The sequence below is a fragment of the Ascaphus truei genome, chromosome 3 (assembly GCF_040206685.1).
Source record: "Ascaphus truei isolate aAscTru1 chromosome 3, aAscTru1.hap1, whole genome shotgun sequence".
Lineage (NCBI taxonomy): Eukaryota > Metazoa > Chordata > Amphibia > Anura > Ascaphidae > Ascaphus > Ascaphus truei.
In genome coordinates this window covers 334,522,360-334,540,471 of record NC_134485.1, presented here as the reverse complement: position 1 = coordinate 334,540,471, position 18,112 = coordinate 334,522,360, and the positions used below count along the sequence as shown (strand labels likewise).

Here is an 18,112-nt window from a genome sequence, read left to right as displayed (position 1 = left end):
TGTGAGTTAATAGGGGGAGGTAAAAGAGGACAAACTCTCAGCAAATTTAAAACTGCTACAGTATGTGGACCCCACATGTAAGCCCCGGTGTTGCTAGAGGAAGCTGCACATACTGTGGATAGTCAAAGGGTCAATAGAGCAGTTCCATGTAGCCAGTCAATAAAATAAATAAATAAAACTTTGTGATGCTCTTAATAAGTGTCTTACCGGTTTGATAACTTAGCCCCTGATCAATAACATTGTTGAAATATTATTTATTTATTTTTTGCATTCTTTCATCAGCTAGTACAGTATATGTATCCTGACAAGGACTTAATAAGACAAGCATGTGCAGTATATCCTGTTCCGTGACATTTGATGTTGGGCTTTTTGCTGTTAGGCAAATCGGATACACATTTTTGTAAATGATGAAAAGCCATTGAAAGCTAACCTATCTGGCATTCAATACTTACAGTATCATTCCATTCTATAGTGTGTGTGTGTGTGTGTGTGTGTGTGTGTGTGTGTGTGTGTGTGTGTGTGTGTGTGTGTGTGTGTGTGTGTGTGTGTGTGTGTGTGTGTGTGTGTGTGTGTGTGTGTGTGTGTGTGTGTGTGTGTGTGTGTGTGTGTGTGTGTGTGTGTGTGTGTGTGTGTGTGTGTGTGGTAGCATTGTGAATCTTTTCAAAATGATGTTCTTATTGTTAGCACATCAAAGAGCCCAGCTGGGCAATGCTAAGGAAAACAGGAAGACAGTGCTCAGAGCAATTAACAACTTCTCCCCAATAAAACACATTAAAGGGACTCCCAGCCGCCTCCTTAAAGAAACACAGATGCTTCTCCCTCTCTCTTTTTAATAAAGCCCTTTGATACATCTCCCACCTCCCCCCCTGTTCTCAGCTCCCAATGAGATTTAACCCTTCCACCCTTGACTTTCAAAGCTCTGGGACACTGCTGGTGTTGAATGTATTGTAGACAAACTTTTCAAATTGCTTCCTTATAGCAATAGTAAATTAAGCCTTTTTCTAAGTCGGGACAAACAATTAAACAGAACAAAAAGATGGGTGGGATTTTTCACCCATAGAGTTAGTGGTTGACCCCTTGTGCCCAGATACATTTGTGTCTGCATGTTGAACACCATGTTTTATTCTGATATAACCACTGTCTATACACTGTGATTTATCAGGGTGCTAGCGACGCTATTAAAGTGATACAATTTCTCCAACTTTTTTTTAACCAGTCTGACGGTTAAATACATAGTGCGTCATTAATCAAAGTCTCCAGAGCAAAGAAACTATACGAGATTCATTCAAGAAAAACATTCGTATTGAATTCATGAGGTTTTCTTGATTGATGAATCTGGTGCAGGTTTTTTTTACCCTGGTTTTGCAGCCAGGAGACTTTGATATATTACCCCCACACAGGGAGTTATGTATCAGTGGAGGTCATTTATCAGGGTCTTCCATCTGAAAGACAGGGGCAAAAAAAGAAGATGTTTTCGGATATAAAACCATGGGATTATGTTCTTTGGTAAATCTATTTTTTGCCCCAGTTTTGCCCCAGTAAAAAAAAAAGTGGTGCAAACAATAGCACCCGATTTAGCCTTTTAAAAAATCCCATTGAAAGTAAAAGAGATTTTCTTTCTTTGATACTTAGGGGGCTATTTGCTAATGTTAGAGCTGCAGGCCATGCAATGAATGTTATAGTGGGGTGTGTTCAATTTACTAGTTGTTTGGGGAATTAAGGTAGCTGTCACAAGAGGAAAGGTATTTCTAAGTGTGTGCTTTTAAAATCACCTACACTCACCTTCCTGCACATTATTTAGTATAGATGGTTAAAGTAAATGTTCTTACTGCACTCCCTTCCCCCCCCCCCCCGGATGATTGCATAGTGCTGGTGCTAGCTTTGAAAAATTTCTTGGATCCCACTGCTGACACAAATAGTAGTACTGGGGAAAAGAGTCTTCCAATGCCGCACTATTCTTAATAGGTCCCATCACAAGATATCATATTAATAATTGTTTAATAATAATAATAGCAGAAAGTTAGAATGCACTAAGTGCACATATATGTGCTTACTGTGGCGGTCGATTTACCCAGTTGTGACCTGCAGACCACCTCAGAATGAAAATAAAGAAAGCTTTAAGCAACATATTATTAGACACTTGCTAATAAGTTACTATAGCCTCATTAACATTTTATCTGTAGCTCAGTTTAATAGCTTCTTTGCTTAATTGAAACATCCGGAACACCCCCCCCCCCCCTCCCCCAGTGCTGATTGTCGCAGACTTACCGACGAGGAAACGCAGCAGGCGCCGGGTGTGACGTTTCATCACATCAGCATAGTGCAGCATGAAAATTAAGCAGTCAGTGTCTGTTTGGGGACGTGTCTTTTTAAAGGTTAGTAGATTCACCCTCTTCAAGCCCACTTTTTGACTGCTAATAATAATCCCGACAAGAGGGTGAAGGAGCGGCTCAGTGAGTAAAGAGACTGACAACGACTGACAACGACATCGAGGGAACCTGGTTCAATTCCTGATGTGCGCTCCTTGTGACCTTGAGCAAGTTTCCCTGTGTCTCAGACACCACAAACAGCATTTGTAAGCTCATCTGTGCAGGGCCTGAGACTGTAACATCCCTATGTGCTGCGTACCGCGCACTATACTGTCATTGTGAAGCGCTTTGTGTCCCATTGGGAGAAAAGCGCCATGTATGAAATTAAGTTATTATTATAAAAGCAAAAAAAGTCTTGCTCCTTATTCAAGTGTGCACAAAACACACTGTCATTTGCTTAGCTCGCAAGTACACACAGAGCACTCATGCATGTGAGAATTGATCAGAATACCAGTAGTGAGTTATGTTTAACTCCTCATTTGCCACATGGATGGGCTGGTTAGCCATTTGGGTTACACATCAAAAGGACATTTTCAAGTATTTTTCACAACTGTTACCATTGGCACCACAATACAATGACATCTAACTGGCCTGTATCATGGCAATTGCAAAACCATTCTGGGGCAAAAAAAACAAACAAACTGCACAAGATGTATCAAAGAAATGAATTCCATTGCTTTCAACAGGACTTAGTTTTTTGATGCATATGGTGCAGTTATTTTGTCCCAGAATTGCTCCACTTTTGCCTTGATACATACTGTATGCTTCTAAGTGGAGAATTCTGTCACCAACCCACTGGACATGTTATGGGCATACAGCTGTACTGCATCCGTTCCTGTTACACAGCCTCTGCTCTAATAGCAGGGTTATTCATTCAAGTATCCTGGCTGCAGTACTGGAGCAAACAAGCTGCACTAGATTGATCAAGGAAAGATGTCCTTTAAGATACAATGGGATGTTGTGCTTTAATAAATATGGTGCAGTTATTTTCCCCCCAGTTTCAGAGCCGGGATCCAAAACCTCCACTGGGACTTCACCTGTCTGACAGTGCACCATGGACATATAAATGACCAGATTGGAGCAAATTATGGGGAGGTCCGTGGGCATGCAAATCCCCAAATAACCCTCTTTTATAAAGAGCAAAACAGAGGGGGGGGGGGGAATAGAGAATGGGCTCAAGATTACTGCAATTGTGGTTTTGTACATACTGTTTAAATTATTATAACTAAGCTCTGATGAGTTTAACTTTGCAGCATTTTACCTTACCAAAACCTGAGCTCAATACCAAAGCAATTACAGTATGCTTTGCACAAGCACGTGAAACGTGTTCCTTATCAGAATTGAGCTTTTGGTTTAAATGTGTCTCAAAGGAGCAATTCGTGTGCCTTTTTAAATTATTATTATTATTTAACATAGGTTTGAAGCAGGGGGTCTCTGGTGCTCAGCCCGATTATTTTCAGCTCTGGGGACCCCCTGCTTCCCGAGATACAGACCTCCAGAGGGGGTGCCGGTATCTTGGCAAAGTTTAAAGCTCCCACGTCACGGGGACCAATAGGATGCTGAACCTGATGACGTCATAGCTCACTATTGGCCCGCACGGCGCGGTAGTTTTGAATCTCCGCCATTACGTGAACCCAGCTACCCGAGCTGTGCGGCTACCGGCACCCCCATACGGAGGTATCTCTGGAACCAGGGGTCCCTGGAGCTGACGTGAACGGAGTTCAGCTGCATTCATCCTATGTTAAAAAAACAATGCCTGCTTGGATTGCCTCTTTAAATGATAAATGTTTTGTCCCCAAAAAATGTGTTATGGTTGAGCGTTAGTGGGGCGGTGCCTGTAATTAGTATTCATTGTTTCAATTTGCTCTTATAACTTAAAGCAATGTTAAGATTATCATTTACCTTCGCAATACTCATCTAGTATTGTTCACCTGAAGCTGATTAACCGTCTCTGGTCTCCTTAATTAAGCGATAAATGATTTAGCACAGAGAGTGCATTGTGTTAGTTATGCACCAGCACTTTAAACATTTACCCATCCTGTTGGTAAATTAATCTAATCTCTCTCCCCTCAATGAGGCTTTGTCTCAAGAACTCTCAATACAATTTGGTTCTCACATCATGGCCCTCTTAACCCCCTCACTGCTCACTAAAGCATTGTGGGGTCATGTATCAAAGTCTCCTAGTGGCAACACGGAGGCAAACTGCACCAGATTTATTCAAGAGATACATTTGCATTGTAACCTACGCGGGTGTCTTCTTGGATAGACAGTATTTTAGAACCAATTTTAATCTGGTTTTAGAGCTGGGAGACTTTGATAAATGACCCCTTTTAACCCTTTGATCGTGATCGCTCCATCACTAATGACGGAACAGAAGATTCTTCCTCCTTCTGTCACAATGTGATCTCCCCGACAAAAAACAGCAACTAGATTATCACGTAGCTACTACGTTGTGGGGCTCCTGGAGTGCCACACCCCATGATGTACAGTAGTAGTGACACCAAATGGCACCCAAATAGTTCATGCAAAGCCCACTATGTGGTCATATCACAGAGTGCCTTGTTACTGTATTTATTCACTGACTGCCTCACACCTCTGGAATGCTCTTCCCCTCAGTACCCGACTAGCACCCTCTCTATCCACCTTTAAGACCCACCTTAAGACACACTTGCTTAGAGAAGCATACGAATAGCACTGTGAACATTCTGAACACATGATACATAAAGCTTGGCCCCCTGCAGACGCACTTACCAGAACTCCCTCCTACTGTCTCTGTACATTCTACCTACCTACCAATTAGATTGTAAGCTCCTCGGTGCAGGGACTCCTCTTCCTTAATGTTATGTTTATGTCCAAAGCACTTATTCCCATGATCTGTTATTTATATTATCTGTTATTTATTCGATTACCACATGTATTACTACTGTGAAGCGCTATGTACATTAATGGCGCTATATAAATAAAGACATACAATACAATACAATTTTGTACTGGTAGTAGCAAGACCTTGAAATACAACCATCTACGTGCTGATATATGTCATGTACTTATGTATGGACTATACTCCAGTCTTTTGGCTGCAAAACAGGGGGAAATAGAACCCTATTAATGAGAGAGAGAGAGAGAAAAGAAACTCCATTGCTTCAAGCCAAAAATAGTGCCATTCTGGAGCAACCAAAATGCACCATATGTAGCAAAGAAAAATCCTATTGATTTCAATGTGATTTTTCCTTTAATTTACATGTAGCCCTCTTTCCCCCTAACTAGAGAGACTACCGGTGCTGCCGTTACCTGTTGGCTCATAGAGGGTCCAAGCCTCCGCCACGGGGGGCCTAGGGTGGTATAATTATCGTCTCGGTGCAGCGCCTCCACCTGCGAGGGATCCCAGCATAGTGGGAGGAGCCACTCACAGGAACCAATAGTAATAGTAAACACACATGGTATATAATAACAACCTTTACTGACAGCACACATAACATAACACAACCACACAGTATAGTGCACACCCAGCCAAGTACCACAAGTGTGTCCCAAAGTACATCGGATGCTAGACACCAATACCCTGATGTCCCTTTCCCAATGTCCAGGCCCACCCAAAAGTGTAGGGAGTAGCGCTATCCCGTGAACTGTTGGTGCACTTTGTTGAGGTACCTGTCGAGTACTCGAGTACTCGGTGCGGCCGACTTAGAACGAGGATCCGTCTGATCCAGCGCGGTGGGCCTCCGCGATGGCGTCCTCCTATGCGTTGGGTGGACTCTGGTAGGAGGGTCTCACCTTTAAGATTCTTTGATAACACCGCAGTGGTCTGGTCCCAGAGCACAGGCCGCGATCACCGCGCAGCGTTTTCACTGTGTCCTTGACACTACAGTAAAATGGGGAAGCATCCCTATCTAAGGGCCTCCCCTGAAGCAGCCACAAGCTACACGTGATTGGGGCCTATCTGGGACCTAATGGGATTCTCTGGCCTAGTCTGTGCCACTGACACTCAGACCCTACCTTCCCCTTGTCTGTCCTGGCTCCAACTAACTAGCGTGGCTCCAAGCACGCAAAATTGTATCTCTTCTCCTCAGAGGATCCCAACAACCCTATTGGCTGAGCTGCACCCTTTACCCTATGCCCCAAAGCACTATGGGGCTTGAAGTTCCCATGTATCTAATGGCCGCCGCAACTGTGTAGCTTCTGCGCATGTGTAAGCACCTGATCGCCGCCGGGACCCATCTGCGCATGCGTACCCTATCTGTCACCGCGGAGCCTCCGGAGCGACCTCTCCTTGTGCACGCCGTCTGCAGTACCCCTAACAGCCGTCACAGCCTCCCTCTTCCCTGCGCCCACATCGGAAGTAAGGGGGGGGGGGGCAAGGGGGACATGGCTACATATATGATGCAGATGGATACCCTGATATACTGGTAATGCCCCAATGATTTGTTCTCTCTTATAAATGTAACCCTTGTTCCCCCCCCCAGACTCATCTGTGGTGTCTAGGGTGCGTGAGGGCAGATTACATGCGTAGTGGTGGTGCATACCTGCGTGGAACAGGAGGGCCTGAGCTTCCCGCGTTGTTATTGGGGAGACAGAACCAGGCTTCTGGGGTGGTAGCCTCCATGGTATCTAAGTGGTGCAGCACCTCCATCTTCTATACTCCCAGGGATATGGGATAGGACCTGTATAGAAGAACCTCCCTGGTCCAGGGTTGAATGCTCCAGACTCACACAACAGTCTTGGTATAAAGGTATTGTCTCTTTATTGGTCAGATCAGCGATTCCAAATGTAGTGGCGACCAGCAGCCACAACAACAACAGCAATGTTCTGCTTAACACTCCACTCTCCTCCCTTTACAAGTCTCTCCTCTCTCTGCTCCTGTACGACAGCACAGGTGAGACTGCACTGTCTCCTCCAACTCCTCGGACAGAACAGCCCTCGTCACTTATGGGAGCTGGCTCCTAAATAGACTCAGCCCCACCCCTCATGTGTCAGCAGAACCTCCCCTCCGGCTCATGCCTGCAGCAGAGTCAGGGGCCTGCATCTACCACTCAGGGCAGGGCTTGGAAGGGGGAAAACCCATGATGACTACTGGTGCCTGCCCTTAACAGGACTTACCACAGTAGGAGGAAGATAGGTATGGCCCGTGCTGTTTACAGGGGGCTACATAAATATGGGGCTTTGCCACAGATTTGCACTGAAGAAACTTTAATACATACATTTTTTAGGGCCAGATCCACAAAAGGATGCTAAGCTTTGGAACGCCTCGGCTCCCATTCATATGATTAGGAGTAAAATGGTTTTGTTCATCTGGGCCTTAGTGCTACTTTGACTTCATGTACAAGGTCTGACATATTGGCAACTTTGACAGGGTGTTTCTTGCTTCACCACTTAGGCACATTCTATAGTGCCGGGCGCGAGCTACGCAGTGCACGCGCGCGGAATTTTAGTTGGCTAACGTCAGTCAGCCTTTCTATACAACTGCCGCACACGCGCACGGCAGGGAGAGGAGCCGACAGAAAGCGGCGAAGATGAGGAAAATCATCTTTTTGCGCCGCTGCCTGCGCTGAAATGTGTGTGTGTGTGTGTGTGTGTGTGTGTGTGTGTGTGTGTGTGTGTGTGTGTGTGTGTGTGTGTGTGTGTGTGTGTGTGTGTGTGTGTGTGTGTCAATGATTGCAGAACTAAAAAAAAAATATTTAATAAACTTTTTTTTCTTTAAAAAATCTTATTTAGGACTTCCTTTCACTCACACAACCCATGCACACACATATACTCACACATACACACACATATACTCACACATACACACACATAAACACACATACACACACATATACTCACACATGCACACACATTTACTCACACATACACACACATATACTCACACATACACACACATATACTCACACATATACACATATACTCACACATGCACACACATATACTCACACATACACACACATACACACACGTACACACACATACACACACATATACTCACACATGCACACACATATACTCACACATACACACACATACACACACATATACACACACATACTCACACATACACACACATACACACACATATACATTGCCTGCAGCTCCCAGCTCTATAGACAGGAAAAGCACGCGCGTTCGCATAGGCACGCATGGCCGCATGCTGTATATAACAGCCCTTAGAATAAGAGCAGTTTTATAGCAGGGGCCTCTTTTTCTCTGTGGCTGTTATTCAATCTTGTCAGAGAAACTTGCCTGTCTATTGGTTCTGTCCGACAGATCACATTTAATTACGTCATAATCCCAGAAGAACAGGGCATTACTGGCCAATAATGCCCTGGCTGGAAGAGTTGAAGGCCCGAGGCGAAGCCGAGGGACTTTAACCCAGCCAGGGCATTATTGGCCAGAAATTCCCTGTTCTCCAGGGATTATTACTATTATAGGCTAAATGTAGGCTTATTTTTTTTTTTATAAAATAGATCCACTTTTGTAGTCATATTGATTTTTATCAGCATTGTCTACATTCTTATGCTTTTAGTGCAAGTTTATTAAAAGGAAATTGTACATACACACAGCCCCCTCTATATATCCACAGACACACACACACACGCTGCAACCTCCCCTCTATATACACAAACACTCTGCCATCCCCCCTACACACTCTGCAGCCCCCCTCCTCTACACCCACAAACACACTGCAGCCATCCTCCACCCTCTACACTCACAAAACACACACAGCAGCCCAACCTCTACTCCCACAAACACAGAAACACACACTGCAGCCCCCTGTAAACCCACAAAACTGCAGACACACACCCAAAACACAGACTGCAGCCCTCCTCCACCCTCTACACCCACACACACACTAAATCCCCCCTCTACACCCACAAAACACACACCAACAAAACAGTCTGCTGCACCCTCTACATCCACAAAACAGACTCCAACAGCTCCCCTCTACATCCACTGCAGTCCCCCTGTAAACCCACACACTGCAGACACACACACACAAAACACTCTGCACCCCTTCTCCACCCACAAAACACACACTGCAGCCCCCCCCCCCTCTGCACCCACAAAACACACACTGTAGCGACACACACAACCCAACAAAACAGACTTTGCCACCTCTACACCACAAAAACACACCAGCTTCCCCCTCCCTACAGCCACTGCAGCCCCTATGTAAACCCACACACTGCAGACACACACACACCAACAAAACACTCTGCACCCCTCCTCCACCCACAAAACACACACACTGCTGCCCCCCCTCTGCACCCACAAAACACACACACAGCAGACACACACCAACAAAACAGACTCTGCTGCCCCCTCTACACCCACAAAACACACAATACAACACTCTGCTGGCCCCTTTACATCCACAAAACACACAACAGATACAGAAACCTTTCCCCTCACTCTCCTGTGCCGAGCTCTCTGCAGACAGGGTGGGGGAGGAGTCAGTGCCTTGCTGCTGCCTCCTGTCCAATCACCTTCCCCTGTCTGAGAGCGGATCTCACGCTTTGTGAATGAGAACTAAAAGCTGATTGGCTGAAAAACTTGGCAGGGTGCCAAAAATTCTGGGTCATTACTGATTGGATAATGGCCAGAATTTTAATCAATCAGAGAGCAGGGATTTCAATAATGCCCGGAATTTACCAGCTTTAGCCTATAATAAATAATATTTCAATGTCTTGAAATGGTCTATCGTTTTTACTTCAAAAAGGGGTATAAAGATCAGCCATTTGAAAGCAATTTCTGTGATCCTTTTAAAGTCGTACTATTGTCTTTAAATAGGACTTGGAAATAAATGGCATGTATCGGGCTACAGCATATTTCGTTTTTGAAGGAAACAAAATCACAACTGTTGCCATTTTAAGAGGTCAGTGGTCATGCAACGATGTTTTTACAGCGATATTCTTCCCGACTAGAAACATCTGTGGAATTTTAGAGGAGACTATGTGGACAGAATAAAAGCGGGAAGAACAGCTGAATTCGTTTCAGAACAGCTACATCAGACTTCACCTTAAAAGGGAAGCCATGGCTAATTATCATTTATAACCTTCTGCGGTATCTCTCCTGGTTTCACATGATCGGCCTAAATCTTCCCATCACAAAAAGGGTAAGGGGCTACTCTACAGCGTGGAGACCTGAAAAGAGTTGGTATTCACTATGTCCAGTGGCCTCTGACTGAGTGAGAAAGGAGTGTTGGTGTGAGATGTATTGTAAAGTGTATGTGTAGCAGCAACAGAGAGTGAGCAGGTGCTGCAGAAAGCAGAAGACTGCGTGCAGCATGGAACCAATGGGAAGAAACCAGGAAGAAGGTGAATAGGAGGCTGGCATAAATATTTAGGCGGGAGGAAGGGAGAGTGGATGAAATGCAAAGCGGGAAGAGAAAGGTGGTGATGGAGGTGAGATAAGAAGTGTGAAGCAAATTACTAGGGGAAAGTGGGTAATATTGTGCAGAGAAACCGATTTAGAAAGAATAAGGGTGAGATACAGATAAGGCAAAGATAAGACACTCCAGACTTGTTTTAAGAAAATTAAAATTGCTTCATTAAGTCTGTGCTATAACCACACCTTTGTCAGGACCACAATGTAATGGTGAGACACAAAGGGGGTCCGATATCGAAATCTCCCGGCTGCAAAACCTGTGTTAAAACACTACACCACCTTTATCAATCTAGGAAATCATATACGTTTTCCTGGGAATGTCTTTCCTCTATAATCTAATTCTGGTGCACTTGTTTTTGGCCCAGTTTTGCATAGAGAGAATTGATCATTAATGGCTCCATAAAAAAGATTGACCGTTAATGATTGATAATGGCTGTAATATGTTGGTGCATTGATTTCTTACACTGCAAGAACTGTAGGACATTGACGACGGGATTCATGAAGATTGATGCAAGGCATTGCAACTGCTCTGGTGTTGAATCCCATTCTAAGCCAGTGGCAGTTACCCGGATTAGGGTGCAATACTCCGCATTGGAGCTTCACAAATCTGCCCCATAGGGTTATATTTCTTAAAATCTCCAAACTGGAATAAAACGACACTATGGGGGTTATTTATCAAAGTCTCTGTGCTGCTAATCTGGTGCAAAAATACTGCAATTAGCCCTCAAATTTCATAAATTCAATAGGATTTTGTTCAAATGTTTTAGAAATATAGTATTGTTTGCCCCACTTTTGAGGCCCCCTGTATACTTTGTGCTCCTTCCCAGTATTGTAATATTATTAAACTGCATTTTACATTCAATGCTTATACTGTACATTGTTAGGCTTCATATAACAATAAAAAGATTGAGCCTAAAGATTGACATATCAGAGGTAGGAAAAAGAAACATTAAATTATCATTTTGGAGGCCAAGCAGGAACCCATGAGCACCCTTTGTGTCTGCAACGAGCAATGACTCAGTGACCAACAACTACTCGCGGTAGCCATATCCAATCATAAAAATGCAGATAAATGCCGGGGATTTAGTCTTAGTTTCTCGTGGTCATGGACGGATCAATACCGTGATACTGGTTGTATAAATCTGTTTATTATTATTATTCATCTAATATTGACTATATACTAGTGCAGAGCGCCATAGATATAACCTTTTTTTTTCCACTTCTATCACCTGACCAGGGGTCAGGGTTATATCAAAGGCAGCCAGCCTATTTGTTGGATATAGCGCTACCTATTTTTTTCGTTTTGTTTTTTTTTCGACTCAGTGACCAACAACTACTCGCGGTAGCCATATCCAATCATAAAAATGCAGATAAATGCCGGGGATTTAGTCTTAGTTTCTCGTGGTCATGGAGACAGTACATTTTGCCACACCTGTATTTTAAAATGAAATGTACATTGAGAAGTACATTGTGTTGCATCATTGGGCACATCACAAAGCAGAAACTGCGATATAGTTATAGATTTGTTTAAAGTGTGTGAAATGCTGGTATATAAATATGCAAGGTAACTACAGTACACCACTTTCTAAGCAACTAACGCCCATTTTCTACAATAATCTGCCGTTTAATTACAAATAAATCCAGTTTTCTTCCAAATAAAGTACAACTATAGTGTGTAAATAAAATGTAGTGGTATTATATTTGATACCTCTAGCACCAACACAATCTGACCACTCTTCACATCGAGTATATCAAGAACTGAGCCTTTAGTCAGGAAGGGGTTAGTCGAGGCTAGCTTCTACTGGGAGCAGATGTTCTCCTGATGCTCACTGTATCGCTGTTATTAGCCTCTGGATTCAAAGCAGTTCACACTATAGAGATGAACTCATTTATTAACCGGCTGAATTACAAAGCCTGGCTTTAACCCCTTCACTGCCTGAGAGGAATTAAGTGATTTTCAAAGCATTATATCCCCCTATAGCAGCAAAAAGGTCACCCTCCTGTAGCATCCCTATGAATTTCAAGGCATGTATATATTTTTTTGTGTCCCCTCTCCCAAAGCCCATCAATGAAGTCCCACAAATCTGCCCAGCATTTCACTGTACATTTAAAAGAGATTAAAAAAAAAAATAAGATCCCCCAACAAAACCTCTCCTATACACCCTGATAGCAGAGCCATCCCTTTGCATATATAACAGACACCCCCAGTAGGGGGTCTGTGCATTTAAAGGAAGATTCAACCAGACCCCACTTTGAAAATGGTTCAATCTATTTTAATGATTGGTTAGCTTCCTTACTTCAAAGACAATCCAAACCTACACTCCTGATTGGTTGAAAGACAGTAAAAAAAAAAAAAAAAAAGTTTGCCCAGTGGAGGATCAAACAGTGGATGGTAGTTAGGAGTGAGAGAGTTGGAGAAGTAACATCCTTTCATTCCTCTGCCTCTGTTTGCATCCCTTCTTCATTGACAAGGACATGACCCTGTAAACTGTCTCATTCTCAGTGGATCAAACCCTCATGGCTTCTTTGGCACTGCAGAGAGACAACATTTTGCAAGCTTTTTTACAGGTAAGTTACTGAGAATGAGTGACACTTGGATTGTGTGATTTCCTGAAACCCCCTCCAATTTTGATTACATCAGTGGTTCTACTTGGATGATCCCATAACCGCACAACACTCCATCTGCTTGTAATCTGTCTGACTGTCTCTGTACGTTACCTACCAATTAGATTGTAAGCTCACCGGATCAGGGACTCCTCTTCCAAAATGTTACTTTTAATGCCTGAAGCACTTATTCCCATGATCTGTTATTTGTATTATTTGTTATTTATATGATTGTCACATGTATTACTACTGTGAAGCGCTATGTACATTAATGGTGCTATATAAATAAAGACATACATCTAAGTACTCACATGTGCTTCATAATTCATTGGTTATTCTGTCTGAGACATGTGAATGTGGTGAGACTGGGGTGTTCTGAGGACAGGATTGTGGCGTGAGCCATTGGTTTACTAACCTCTGGTTCTCTTTTGATATCAATATTTATTATTTTGCCTCTTACATATTTTGAATGGTCCAGACTTTTATATTGGACATTGTAAAGTGTAACAGGCTGAAGATGATGGCTTCACAGCCATCCTCCTATATTTCTCATGAAACATCAGTAGGATCAGATGTTCCAAGAGGGATCAGATACAGTATTTAAGAACCTGAACTAGTTGCTGAGGCCGTCCCTGGGGACAACTTCATTTATCAGAAGCGTCAACAGTTCAGGCTTGTTTAATTTCCCAATTTAAAAACAAGATGTCTTTGGTAATTAGGTTTTAGGTCAATAGTAGCTCTAGTGACTGTGTAAATGGATATGTGTTGCATTTATTTGTAAAAATGTTTTACCAGGAAGTAATACATTGAGAGTTAACTCTCATTTTCAAGTATGTCCTGGGCACAGTTATAACAATACATGGTTACATGAAAGGAACACAGGTTATACATTATATTTAAAGACATTGCATGAACAGTTAAAGATAATATATGTTATAGGCGTATGTAACAGATAGGTACAAATGGAGGAGAGAAAAAAACTGCCCCATTGCAAAGATTGAGGAAATCTTTGAAAATCTGCTTGCTACTTACTCCTGTTTTGTAAAATAAAGTATGTTGCTAAGAAGTCAGCCTACATACATGGATAGTTTATGAGCATGAAGTTTTGAGCAGTGACTTGATGTTCAGTGTAATGTATGCTCTACGTACAAACCTCTCTGGCAGCACATAGGTGAGCTGCTATAACCTCATTCATTTGGAGGCCAGCGTTATACTTTGTGATATTAATGTGCAGTAAATATTTTTGCTGGAGAAAATGTAGATTATTTCGCAATATGATGACTCCATTTCACCACGACTTTTTATAAATAAATGGAAAATATATTTATATATAAATGTTTTACCAGGAAGTAATGCATTGAGAGTTACCTATTCATCAGCTGTGTGACAAAAGGGATGTATTTGACTTTCAAAAACATGCATACTCTGCGCAACCATTTTTTTTATTGGTTCAATAGACAGTATCAAGGTTTGAAAAAATTCCATTTGCAGATTTCCTTTCTGTTATTATGTGCAGAACACTCATATTATATTAAAGAAGGTGACTACAAGAATTGAGTTTACATATCTTGATACACACTTGCAGCTCTTACGAATTGTATATTAGCAATAGGCAACATTCACAGATAGCATAGAAACTTTTTTTGTAAAGTCCCCCTCCCCCCCACTATAAATAATGGGGTGTGGGGGGGGGTGGGTTAGGCTACAATATGCTACATATAACATTTAAAGTGTGGAGATATATATATATATATATATATATATATATATATATATATATATATATATTATACATACATATATATATATATATATATATACACATACACACACACACACATATATATATATATATATATATATATATATATATATATATACACACACACACACACACACAGTGGTTGACAAATAACCAAAAAATCTACTCGCCACACAAAAAAATCTACAAATGTATAAATGTATAGGTTTGTCGAACACTGTATGTATGTATATATATATATATATATATATATATATATATATATATATATATATACACAGTGGTCGATAAGTCAACAAAAAAATCTAATCGCCACCTAGTACCACACGTGTGCTGCCTGGGCCAATAGGAGCTCGCCATGATGTTAAATCCACTCGCCCGGGGTGTGCAGATGTATAGGTTTGTCGAACATTGTATATATATATATATATATATATATATATATATATATATATATATATATATACACATATACATATATATATATATATATATATATATATATATATATATATATATATATATACACACACACACACTATGACCATGTTCATAATAATACAGGGACATTGGCAATTTATTATGTTATCTAACTTTAACCTATGGAACATCTCATTGGTATTGGTTCCGTTTGGTTTTACACTGGATTTCACATTCATATGGGGCAGGAGTGAGACCGTTCCTGGGGGAGCGGGGCTTCCATTCAAGTGACCACCTGATTTTCATGGCCATAGACCAGCTGGTTTTGCAACTGTAACATTACATAGAGCTCAATGCTCTCCCAGGTATAATATAATGAAAGGGGAGCGGTAAAACTAGAACTGCGCCCTTGACTATTAGGGGGTAAACCTATATGGAATGCCCAACCCGCTTAGTTGCACCAAGACAAAAAGGTATTTTTCCCCTTACGGCATTTTCTTTATTTTTGAAAACACAGGCACTATATAATGTACATATTGAATTGAGGCTTTATAGGTACATATTTGTTTGCCTGTAAGCCAGATACTACCGATCATCATTTTGATATGCTGCAGTACTGTATGCCTGTCATAAAGCCTAATTAGTTGCATGAAAGAAAAGGAACATGAAGGGACATATTTTTGTCTCACTGTCTCATACTGGTACAGATCTGGTGCACAAAAAGCATCAGGTCTCTCAAAAAGTCCTATTACAGCAGCAATCTGTGCTGCTTATTTTTGCATTTTATTTTTTACTTGCACTAATAGATCTTCGCTTGCCCTTTCCTAAAACTGTTTGTAATTCTAAATGTGTTGCCCTGGAGATTGAATGGTTTGAAAAAGAAATGTCTGAGAGGTTAAAATGGAGGGCCCATTGCAGTCTGAAGGTTACCATGGCAATCTCAGAAACTAAAGATTTAAAAAATCATGCTATTTTACACAAAAAAAACTAACGTAAAAAGAAGAGATGGGCATTACAGGATTTAAACTCCTTTCGCCTTCTTGGGTGATTTCTGCTTCAAATTATATTTGCAGCAGAAAGGCTTTGATAAATGGCATGGTCCAGTGGAGTTCCATGTGGTGTAAGAAACTAGGTGTAATGTTTATTTGGGTCATTCATCCATCTTGGGTATTTTAGACCCGTCTCTCCCTAATTGATTTGAAATATTGGTTGCGTATTCCATTGCCATTCTAAACGAGTGCTTCTTCCTTTTAATTTTAGGACAGGACCCCTAGTTCCTCTCCAGACACGGGACTCCTTCCTTCCCTGGCCTTCCTTGCCTCAGCCTGTGGTCCTGTCAGAACGGCTGGACACGCCCCCCGGGAGTACCCACAGTCCTCATACGACGCAGTTGGGGCAACATCAGGAATGTTTCAACTCTGGAGCAATGACATTCCTCCTAACACAGGAATGGGCTCCCATGCTGTAACTTTTGGAGTCCCTAAAGTACAGTACCCTGGCCACATGCAAGCTGTAGGGTCTCATGAGCTCCCGCTGACCCCTCCAGCCGATCCCACTGCTTACTCCTTTGAGTTATCTCCAGTAAAGGTATTAGGTCCACAAGTGCAGGCCAACACCACCTACCATTTCCAGGATCAAAACACCATGGCTCAGGACTTTTCAGGTTTTTTGCAGGGTCCCACCACTTTGAACCCAAGGCACTTGGGCTCCAGGCACATGGAAGACCAGACTTGGTGGAGCCTACAGCAGACAAACCCTAGCAACCTTCACTCCTTCCATTTGACAAGCCCCTTAGTTGTTGGACCACAACCCCAACTTGCAGCACTTCTCCAGAGTTCCTCCAAAACGCTTCTCAGCTCCACACGGCGCTGCCGGAGGTGTAAGTGCCCAAATTGCCAGGCTTCTCCTAGCAATGAAGAACCAGGGAAGAAGAAGCTCCATATATGCCATCTTCCAGGCTGCGGCAAGGTCTATGGGAAGACCTCTCACCTTAAGGCCCACTTGCGTTGGCATGCAGGTGAGAGACCTTTTGTCTGTAACTGGATGTTCTGTGGGAAGAGTTTCACCAGATCGGATGAGCTGCAGAGGCACCTGAGGACTCATACTGGGGAGAAACGCTTTGGCTGCCAGGAATGCGGAAAGAGGTTCATGAGGAGTGACCATCTTTCCAAACATGCAAAAACCCACCAGAACAAAAAACTGAAGTGTGGAGGGCCTTCTCTGGATAACATTAAAAAGGAGTAAAAGATTCCTCATAAGCCTTTGCCTAGCAAGAGAGACACCTATGCCTTACTCTGAGCCTTCAACACAAATTCTGTTCTATTTGCAGATAGGCTCTGGGACTTTACTGGGGTAAAGTAGTGGCGCATCTGTACAAGCAATTGTTTTCTGATTGAGGACATGTGAACTCTATCCTGCATTGGACGTTTATGGTGATCAGAGACTTTGAAAAGTAGTAGTGTTGTACCTGATTGAAAGATCTACATTTATTAAACATTGAGGGCAAGCTCTTTGGGTATTTATAACATTTGTAAAAAACAAAAACTAAAAAGAAAGTGGAAGAACTAGTTTGTAATTT

The 18,112-nt window shown here is 42.3% G+C and overlaps 1 protein-coding gene across 1 annotated transcript; it reads left to right on the top strand.

Annotated features, from left to right (window-relative positions):
- Window positions 1-13,265: 13,265 nt before the first annotated feature.
- LOC142491106 (transcription factor Sp5-like) lies at window positions 13,266-17,778 on the top strand. Its single transcript, XM_075593409.1, has 2 exons — window positions 13,266-13,316; window positions 16,795-17,778. Exons 1-2 carry the CDS (start codon window positions 13,266-13,268, stop codon window positions 17,776-17,778), a joined length of 1,035 nt encoding a protein of 344 aa, XP_075449524.1.
- The last annotated feature ends 334 nt before the right edge of the window (window positions 17,779-18,112 follow it).

Coding starts and splice junctions, on each gene's coding strand:
- LOC142491106 (XM_075593409.1), top strand. CDS start 13,266: ATGGCTTCTTTGGCACTGCAGAGAGACAACATTTTGCAAGCTTTTTTA. Junction 13,317..16,794: donor TTTTGCAAGCTTTTTTACAG/GTAAGTTACTGA, acceptor TTTTAATTTTAG/GACAGGACCCCTAGTTCCTC.